The 10,291-nt window shown below is 58.1% G+C and overlaps 1 protein-coding gene across 1 annotated transcript in view; it reads left to right on the top strand.

Annotated features, from left to right (window-relative positions):
- Window positions 1-10,291, top strand: part of OGFOD3 (2-oxoglutarate and iron dependent oxygenase domain containing 3) — a 24,499-nt gene that overhangs the window by 12,224 nt on the left and 1,984 nt on the right. The window contains exons 3-8 of the mRNA XM_017524730.2: window positions 734-809; window positions 2,165-2,207; window positions 4,109-4,173; window positions 4,791-4,847; window positions 5,973-6,126; window positions 9,880-10,003. Coding sequence (XP_017380219.1) covers window positions 734-809; window positions 2,165-2,207; window positions 4,109-4,173; window positions 4,791-4,847; window positions 5,973-6,126; window positions 9,880-10,003 — 519 coding nt within the window. The remainder of the gene's footprint in view (window positions 1-733; window positions 810-2,164; window positions 2,208-4,108; window positions 4,174-4,790; window positions 4,848-5,972; window positions 6,127-9,879; window positions 10,004-10,291) is intronic.

The following is a 10,291-nucleotide window of genomic DNA, read 5'->3' on the forward strand; positions in this document are numbered from 1 at the left end:
CCCAATGACCCTGACCCTTTCCTGACCATCCTGCCCCTGCCCCAAACACCCTGCCCCGACCATCCTGCCCCTGCCCGACCATCCTGCCCCTGTCCTGACCATCCTGCCCCGGCCCGACCATCCTGCCCCTGTCCCGACCATCCTGCTCCTGCCCTGAACACTGTAACCCTGCCCTGACCACCCTGCCCCTGCCCCGATGACCCTGCCCCTACCACAGCGACCCTGCCCCTGCCCTGACAGCCCCGACCGCCATCTGAGCTGCTTCTTCCTCTTCCTTCAGCCTGTGCAGGTCACCGAGGTATGGGGAGAGACAGGGATGTGGGGAGCAGTCTGCTGTGCCCTGGGGAAGGCCTGGGACTAGACCCACAAGCTTCACTCTGGTGGCCTCAGGAGAGTTTTCTGACCGTGCCTGTGGGTGTCTGGACCTGCAGTCAGCGATGGTTCAAGAATGCTGTTGAGGCCGTGTCGGGGGCTTCTGTGGCTTTCCCTGGGTTTGGAGCAGCAACAGGTGCTTCTGGATTAAATCTCCAGTTGTAGCCGCTGGAAGCCAAGGACGCCCAGTGAGACGTGAACTCCAGACGCGCTGCACAAAGCCACGGACACTAGAGAGCTGTGGTTGCGTGTCTGAAATTCACATTTGACCGGACGGATTAGCTGGCTCTCGCCCCATCCCCTGGAAGGGTGTGGGCCAGCGGCCTTGGAAGCTGCCTCTCACCCGGGCTGTCCCTCCCAGGCTGCACCCCCAGGAAGTGCGGCAGAGGCGTCACCGATACCGTCATCACCAGGGAGGAGGCGGAGCGGATTCGCAGGTAACTGCCCATCCCTGAGCACGGTGGGATTTAAACAAACATGCAGAGTCGTGGAGTGGGGCTGAGGTGGGGCAGAGCATTATTAGTAATAAAGGGGTTTTAAAGATTTTATTAGAATTTCATAAGAATTTCCTTATGTGCTTTCAAGGGCCAAGCTCAGATTTTCTGATTTCAGGAGAGGAGGCCACGGCCCTCCGTGGAGCCGTAGCTGAGTGCGTGCCCGGAGCCCCGGGCTCCTCTGCAGGGTTGCACTGCCTCTGGGGGCTGCCGAGTGCCCCGTGCTCACCGCGGAGCCTCCAGGAGACTGCTTGATAAGTGCCCAGTGTCTTCCCTGAGACTGCCTCGGGCAGCCCTTCGGCCGACCTGGCTGAGACCTGTGGCAGCACAGCATGCCACACGGGGCAGCTGGCGCTGGACTTTTCTTATTGAGATCTTAAAAGGAAGTTTCGTTTTCCAGCCGCTCTGAGATGGTGTGCAGCCGTGGGCCACTGCCCCACCCTGAGATTCCTGCCCTCAGGGCGCCTGCCCCTGAGGATGCTGCCCAGCACCACGCGGGGTTACTGCTGTCTCACTAAGGCAATGGCGCGTCCCTGCTCAGTGTCCATGGGCGGCTCCCAGCACCTGCAGCAGCTCGGGGTGGTCCTCTCAGGTCCAGCACGGCCGGCGCGTGGGTATCTTCCTCACCACGGGCAGGGCCTCAATCTCCTGAGCTGATGAATCTCAAAGCTGCCTCCACCTGCCTGAGGTCCCAGGAGAGACGGGGAGCAGCAAGCCCTCTCCCAGATGCTCCCCAGGCCCCTGAGCTTGGTCCAGGTTGCTCTCGATGTTGAAGATGAGAGATTAAGTCATTTTTATTATTATTATTTTTTGAGATGGAGTCTTGCTCTGTCACTCAGGCTGGAGTGCAGTGGTGCGATCTCGGCTCACTTCAACCTCCGCCTCGGGTTCAAGCGATTCTCCTGTCTCAGCCTCCCAAGTAGCTGGGATTACAGGCGCCCACCACCACCACGCCAGTTAATTGTTGTATTTTTAGTAGAGACAGGGTTTCACCATGTTGGCCAGGCTGGTCTCAAACTCCTGACCTCAGGTGAGCCACCACCTCGGCCTCCCAAAGTGCTGAAGTCCAGCCGTTTCTACGCTGAGTCAGGTATTGACAAGACTGAGATGACGGTATTGTCGCTTAGGCACTGAGCTTTGAAAGTTGAGTCCTTTGGTCTAAACATTTGTTTACATCCTAAACATTAAGCAAGCAGGACCCACTAACATGGCATTAACTGTGCTGATTGATGTTTTGCCTAGATGATACATTATAGACAATTCTAGTAACTAAATTCTGAATTATTTTCTCCCCACAGCATAGCTGAGAAGGGACTCTCTCTGGGAGGCTCTGACGGAGGGGTGAGTTGAATGTAGTTCCTGCCCCTTTTTTTTACACTTTAACTTTGCTCTCACTCGGAGGGACAGGGCACAGACGTGCAGGGTCCCCGGGTGTCCCCAAATGTAGGTGGGGCCAGCCGTGGTGTCTCTCAGCACCCACTGCAGCAGCTGTGCCTGACTGAAGCCCACGTATGGCCTCTCATTGGGAAGAGCGTGTCCTTAGATGTGCGTTGCCATCTCTTCACGGCCTATCATAGCCTGCCTGGCTCCAGGTCACATGAGGGAGGATGGAGGGGGTCGGAAGCAGGGAGCCGGCAAGGGAGAGGGGTGGGAGCCCGGTGAGGAGACGGCTGTGTGCCCTGGACACGGGAGAGCCCGCGGAGCTGCTGGGAAACAGCAGAGCCTCCGTGGGACAGATGCTGTGATGCATCTCATTCCTCCATGGACGCCTGCCAGGGCTGCCGTCCCCTGTGTGATGCTGTGGGAGGGCAGCTGGTGGCCTTGCAGAATGTGTCCACTTGGAGCCCGTGGACATGATCTGATTTGGAGATGGGACCTTTGCAGATGTAATTAACTTAAGGCTCTCAAGATGAGATCACCCCAGATTCAGGGTAGGTCCTAACTCCAATGGCAAGTGCCCATAGGAGACAGAAGCAGGGGGAGATTTGAGAGAGAGGGGGAAAAGATCCCCTGCAGACAGAGGCAGAGAGGGGGCCCGCGGCCACAGGAAGTGGCAGGCAGGACCTCCCCTGGAGCCCCGGGAGGGAGCAGGGCCCCGCCCACAGCTCCATTTTAGACCTCTGCCCTCCAGAGCTGTGAGAGAATGAACTTGTGTGTTTTTCTCTTTTCTGAACTTGTATTGTTTTAAAGCCCCAGTTTGTGTTACTGCAGCCGCAGGGAACACGGAGCCAGCGCCCGCTGTGGCCTCGCCGTCCTGATGGGCGGTGGCTAGGAGTCAGTCCCCGGCACGGCCGGTGTTAGCACGAATTCCCATGCGGTTTTCCCAGGGTCATTTTCTTCCTTGGGGTGTGGACTTGTCTGAAGATCTGTTTCTCTTTGTGTGTTTGGCGATTGTTTTGAGTTATGAGCATTGCGGAGACCCAAGTCTAAGCCTTCCGCATATTTTAAACCTCCAGGAATACTAATTTATAGACTCTTCAAGAATTTCACAGTGTTTCCTTTTTCTTTTTTGGGATGGAGTCTCACTCTGTGGCCCAGGCTGGAGTGCAGTGGTGTGATCTCGGCCCGCTGCAACCTCTGCCTCCCAAGTTCAAGAGATTCTCCTGCCTCAGCCTCCCAAGTAGCTGAGATTCAGGTGCCCGCCACCACACCTGGCTAATTTTGTATTTTTAGTAGAGACGGGGTCACCATGTTGGCCAGGCTGGTTTTGAACTTCTGGCCTCAAGCAATCCACCCATCCCAGCCTCCCAAAGTACTGGGATTACAGGCCCGAGCCACCTTGCCTGGATGGTCTGGGAGGATTTTAAGAAAGTCCTGGGTTGAGGCTGGGCATAGTGGCTCACGGCTGTAATCCCAATACTTTGGGAGGCTGAGGTGGGAGGATCACTGGAGCCCAGGAGTTTGAGACCAGCCTGGGTAATATAGTGAGATCCCATCTCTACAAAAAATAGAAAAATTAGCCAAGTGTGGTGGCGAGCACCTTCAGTTCCAGTTACTTGGGAGGCCAAGGTGGGAGGATTGCTTGGCCTGGAGCGTGGCATGTGGAGGCTGCAGTGAGCTGAGATTGTGCCACTGCACTCTAGCCTGGGCAACAAAGTAAGATCCTTTTTACAAAAAAATAAAATAAAATCCTGGAGTGCGTGCAGGACGGACCTTGGTAACTCACGTTTACCATCAGTGACTTTAACACAGCTGTGGCCGTTGCTGTGGCCACACGCTTTACTCCGCAACGTCTTCTCTAGGCGTCCATTCTGGACTTGCACTCCGGGGCCCTGTCTGTCGGGAAGCACTTTGTGAATCTGTACAGGTGAGTGCTGCAGCATGACCTCAGTACTGGCTCTGAAGGCCAAGTGAGCGGCTCCGTGCCTCTTACCATGGACACGTGGACACGTGAGGGAGGGTCTGTCTCGGGGCAGCCTCAGGGCCTCAGTGGCTGTGATGCTGGCTGGACGCAGGAGCTGGGAGGTGTGGGCTCTCTGCAGCCTGTGGGCCGGAGGCTTGTTCATGAAACTTCAGGGGAATCTGGCGTTTTCTGTGGGCCCAGGGACAGAAGGGGTGGGTGCAGGAGGCAGCAGAGGTGGAGGGCTCCCAGGAGCAGCCGCCGACAATCCGAGGGGCGGGGGAGGAGAGACCCTCCCTGCCTCACATGCTAGCCCGGGTCCTGCTCCCAGCCGGCCCCTTCTTTGTTATTATTACTGTTATTTTCTGAGATGGAGGATCGCTCTGTCACCCAGGCGGGAGCCACTGCGCCCGGCCCCGGCTCCTCTCCTTCTTTATCCTGTAGTAGTTACCACTGTAGAAATGGAGTCGCGAGGACCAGTTGATTTTCAGGGATTTGCAGGTTAGCTTAAGGAATGACCGAATTGAAAGGAGATGAACAACAGATTAAGAAAGTGTGTTGTGAATTCTCCTTTTTTTTCACAGATATTTTGGGGATGAAATACAGAACATCTTCTCAGAGGAGGACTTCCAGTTATACCGGTAAGGAGGAGTGAGGCGGGTAGGGGATTGCAGGTGGGGTGGCCTGGGGCTGAGGGGTGTGGGGAGCTGACCCGTCTGGGGAGGCCCCACAGAGAGGCCCAGGGGCCAGGGTCAGGGCCTGGCCCAGAGACGAGTTTTCACAGAGCAAAGGCTGGGGCAGGCCCAGCGTGGCCAGGGTGCGCCCGGGTCAGTGAAACTTATCTGGAGTCCTGTGGCCGCATCCTGGTCAGGGCCTCTTGTTTTCTGCTGTGTAAAATCAGCCCAGTTGTTAAAATTCTGCTGGATGAGGCCGGGTGTGGTGGCTGACGCCTGTAATCCCAGCACTTTGGGTGACTGGGCTAATCACCTGAGGTCAGGAGTTCAAGACCAGCCTGGTCAACATGGTAAAACCCTGTCTCTACTAAAAATATAAAAATTAGCTGGGCATGGTGACAGGTACTTGTAATCCCAGCTACTTGGGAGGCTGAGGCAGGAGTACTGCTTGCACCCTGGGGGCAGAGGTTGCAGTGAGCCAAGATCGTGCCATTGTACTCCAGCCTGGGTGACAGAGTAAGACCCCGTCTCAAAAAAAAAAAAAAAAAAATCTGCTGGAGGAGCCCAGGTTGGGATGAGGACAAAGGAGCCAAGTGTCACGCAACCGTCCCAGGACGCACACGTGCCCCCTCAGGCCTGTGCCCATCCATTTCAGCGCCTCTCGGGTCTGACACATGGGGTCTTCTGAGCGTGAGTCCCCTTGTCCCCCCCACCCCGTACAGACACGCCATCCACATTTAGCAGGCTCCACGCCCCTTCCACGCCCACGTCAGGGGATAGCAGCCTCTTCCTTGCTGAATAGGAGGCTGGGCTCCCAGCCCTGCAAGTCCCGCCCTGGGACTCTGGCATCGGGGTCCCGAATCCGCACCAGCCTCCCCAGCGTGGGTCCCGCGGGCGCCCTTCTCCCTCCTCCCAGTCCCGCTGCTGTGGTCGCTCTCTCCGCGCGTGGGCGGCGGCCACGTGCTCCCCGGGCAGAGCCAGGATCTGTTCCCGCTGTGCTGGCCGGCCCCTCTTTCTGGCACCCACAGGTCGGGACCCACGGGCGTCCCCTCCCGCCTGCGGCTGCGCTGACGGCTGGCGTGTCCTCTGCAGGGAGGTGCGGCGGAAGGTCCAGCTGACCATCGCGGAGGCTTTCGGCATCAGCGCGGCCTCGCTGCATCTGACCAAGCCCACCTTCTTCTCCCGGATAAACAGCACGGAAGCGCGGACGGCGCACGACGAGTACTGGCACGCGCACGTGGACAAGGTGAGCACGCGCGCGGACTGGGTGAACACGCACGTTGACAAGGTGACCGCGCGCGGACTGGGTGAGCGCGCATGAGGACAGGGTGAGCGCGCGCACGGACTGGGTGAGAGCGCGCGGGGACTGGGTGAGGACAGGGTGAGCGCGCATGTGGACAGGGTGAGGACAGGGTGAGCGCGCGACATGGTGAGTTCGCACGTGGACAGGGTGAGTGCTCACGCGGACAGGGTGAGGACAGGGTGAGCGCGCACGTGGACAGGGTGAGAGCGCGCGTAGGAGGTGAGCGACCATGGACTGGGTAGGCTGCCCTGCACCGGCTGCCTGCGCGGGTGCCTGGCAGGGCCACGTGTTCCCGTTCTCCGGCGGTCAGGGACTACCACAGGGCTGCCTATTGCAACATCTGCCTGCCGTGTTGACGGCGTCAGTATGTATGCATGTATGTATTGATTGATTGATTAAGAAAGAGCCTCGCTCTGTCACCCAGGCTGGAGTGCAGTGGCACGATCTCAGTTCACTGCAACCTCTGCTTCCCGGGTTCAAGCAATCCTCCGGCGTCAACCTCCCGGGTAGCTGGAATTACAGGCGGGCCCCACCATGCCTGGCTAATTTTTGTATTTTTAGTAGAGACGGTTTCCCTAGGTTAGCCAGGCTGGTCTTGAACTCCTGACCTCGTGATCCGCCTGCCTCAGCCTCCTAAAGTGCTGGGATTACAGGACGCGCCACCATGCCCAGTGGGTGTTAGCAGTTAGATGTCTTCCTCCCTGAGGTTTCAGGGCACACCCTCCATCTCACTGATGGAGCTGGGGAAATACAGTTTCTCATGTGACGGTGACAAGAAGTGGAGGGACCCGCCCCACACGGCCTGTGGTGGCCCCCCTGCTATTCATCTGCAGGTTCATGCTTGACCTCTTCCAGCAGCCGGCCTCCTCTCCGACCCGCATGCCCTCCCTGGCCCAGGTCTCTGTGTTGGCTGTGGGAGCCGTCTTCTACCGCTTTCTACCTTCCTTTCTTTCTGAGACAGGGTTTCACTCTTGCTCAGGCTGGAGCGCAGGTGTGCAGTCATGGCCCACTGCAACTCTGACCCCCCAGGCTCAAGCGATCCTCCTGCCTCGGCCTGGTCTAAGACTGTAGCTGGGGCCACAGGCGCATGCACCGACGCCTGGCTCATTTTTGTATTTTTTGTAGACGCAGGGTCTCACTATGCTGCCCAGGCTGGTCTGACTTCCTGGGCTAAAGCAATCCTCCCGCTCCGGCTGCCCAAGGTGCTGGGATTACAGGCGAGAGCCACTGCCCAACACGTTTTCTTTCTTTATCTTTTCTTTCTTTCTTTCTTTCTTTTTTTTTTTTTTGAGACAGAGTCTTGTTCTGTCACCCAGGCTGGAGTGCAGTGGCGCGATCTTGGCTCACTGCCACCTCCACCTCCCAGGTTCAAGGGATTCTCCTGCCTCAGCCTCCCAAGTAACTGGGATTATAGGCAGCTGGGATCATAATCAGCCTGGATGGAAGTGGTTGGGTGGCACGGTCAGCAGCCCCAGGGCTGAAGTTCAAATACAAGGTTAAAGGCAGAAAGCCTGTGTCTGGGAAGATCAGCAGTGCTGCTGCCCCGCCACGCCTGCTGTGACGGAGGATGGAGTGGCGGTTAGATGGCCGGCTTTCTGTGCCACGAGACGTTTGTTACTAAGTTTTTCTTTAAGCACAGCCTTTTTTTTTAGACAGAGTCTCCTTCTGTCACCCAGGCTGGAGTGCAGTGGTACAATCTTGGCTCACTGCAACCTCTGCTTCCTGGGTTCAAGCCATTCTCCAGCCTCAGGCTCCTGAGTAGCTGGGATTGCAGGCATGTATCACCATGCCCGGCTAATTTTTGTATTTTTAGTAGAGATGGGGTTTCGCCATGTTGGCCAGACTGGTCTGGAACTCCTGACCTCAGATGATCCGCCCACCTTGGTCTCCCGAAGTGTTGGGATTACAGGCATGAGCCACCGCGTCTAGCCACAAGTGCAGTCTTGTTTCACCCACTCCCTCCTGCCCTGCTCCCACCCTCTGCTCCATGGCGTTTCTGGACATCATATTATCACCTCCATGAAGCTGAGTAACCCCCTCTAAAATAAAAGGCATCCCCCCCAAATGACACACGCATACTCCACGGTCACATCTAGGCATCAGCAGGAAGGCCTTGCTGTCCACAGGTGTTCTGTCACATGCCCAGATCTCCCTGGGGTCCACAGGCGTGTCTGTGTCTGTTTGGCCTTGGTTTGTCAGGTTAGTAGGCTCATAGGTGCCAGGGACCCTCTGCCCTCTTCTCCCTGTTTAAACCATGTGTTGAAGACAGTGGCTGTCTACTCCATGGGGCTTCCTGTGTTCCAGACTCTGAGCCTCCACCTCCTCCACCTGGGACGTGCCTTCCTGTGGAATGTTCCATTCTGCAGTGAGAACGTTCCCTCCCACCCACCCCCTGCCCGCTGCCCGCTGGTGCCATCTGAACTGCAGCATGGATGTGGCTGCTAGACTCAGGAGCTTGATAATCTAAGTGAATCAGCCAAACATGGCGAGGGCTCCTGTGTGGCCAGCACAGCACCCGGTCAGATTTGGGCTGGAGTGTGGGTGCTTCTGGGCAGCCTTCCGGGAAGCAGGAGATGTTGCCTGTTTCTCTCTGTGCATTAGGGGGCCATGGCGTTATTCATCCACCTGATCCACACTGGGCTCCCGCCTGCCTTCCCCAGGGACCTTAACAACAGTCAGTTTCAACTGCCTGGACCTGTGGCTGCCTCAGGGGACCAGGGCTGAGACTCTTGGCCTGAGACAGTCACTGTCACCTGCAGAGGGAAAACAAGGTGCTGTGACATGTAGGGCGGAGGTGACGTGTGGGGTCAGGCAGGTGTGTCTGATCTGAAGGTGGTGTGTCCTTGGGGGAGGAAATCTTCCCACGGGAGGGGGTCCAGAATCTCCCGACATGCAGGCCAGGCGCCTCCGGTTCCCGCGTGTGGATAGAGAGGCCAGAGACGGGGGACCAGCCAGGGTGCACCCCTGCTGCCCGCTGCCTCTGGTTCCCGCGTGTGGACAGAGAGGCCGGAGCCGGGGACCAGCCAGGGTGCACCCCTGCTGCCCGCTGCCTCTGGTTCCCGCGTGTGGACAGAGGCTGAAGCTGGGGGACCAGCCAGGGTGCGCCCCTGCTGCCCGCTGCCTCTGGTTCCCGCGTGTGGACAGAGAGGCCGGGGCCGGGGACCAGCCAGGGTGCACCCCTGCTGCCCGCTGCCTTTGCTGGAACACAGCTGCTCAGACATTTCAGCTTACGGGAAATCCTGGTCCAGAACGCGTAAGGCTGGAGACTCGGCAGAGGGTTTTTAAATCGCGACCACTGGCCTCACGAATGGGGCCGACACGTGTTGTTAATTTACTTTCTGGAAAATAAGAGGCACAGAATGTCGGCGGCTCACGCCTGTAATCCTAGCACCCAGGAGGCCAAGGTGGGAAGATCACCTGGGGCCAAGGTGTGTGGATTGGCACCATATCTACAAAAAAACCTGATCTGGGTGTAGTGGCGCGCACCTGTGGTCCCAGCTACGAGGAGGCAGGAGGATTGTTTAAGCCAGGAGTTCAAGGTCATGGTAAGCGATGACGGTGCTGACTGCACTTCAGCCTGGGTGACCCTGTCTGTAAAAGAGTTGGAGACCCTGCCCATTAACAAAAAAGAGAAGCAGAGACTGTCCCGGCCGCGTACTGAGAGCCCATTCTGCCCCCTCCCCGCTCTGCTCTCAGGTGACCTACGGCTCCTTCGACTACACCTCACTGCTGTACCTCTCCGACTACCTGGAGGACTTTGGTGGAGGGCGCTTCGTGTTCATGGAGGAGGGCGCCAACAAGACGGTGGAGCCGAGAGCCGGTAGGAGGCCGGGCGGGGCTGGGCGTGGGGTCCCGGCTCAGGCAGGCACCGTGGGTGTGGGGGCGTCCCTGGGAGCCAGGCTGCACTCACGGAGCACCTGCTGAGTGTCAGGCTATAGCTGACTGATTCAGTAGGCACCAGGAGGCTGGTGTCTACGGGGCCACGTGTCTGAGGTCCGGGTGCTGCCGCTGGCCCAGAGCCCGCCTCCAGGCCCTGGTGCATGTCACCTTGGCGGTCAGGGTCCCCTTCCCTCCCCTGGCACGTGTCACCTTGGCGGTCAGGGTCCCC

This window comes from Cebus imitator, unplaced genomic scaffold, assembly GCF_001604975.1.
Source record: "Cebus imitator isolate Cc_AM_T3 unplaced genomic scaffold, Cebus_imitator-1.0 Scaffold36, whole genome shotgun sequence".
Lineage (NCBI taxonomy): Eukaryota > Metazoa > Chordata > Mammalia > Primates > Cebidae > Cebus > Cebus imitator.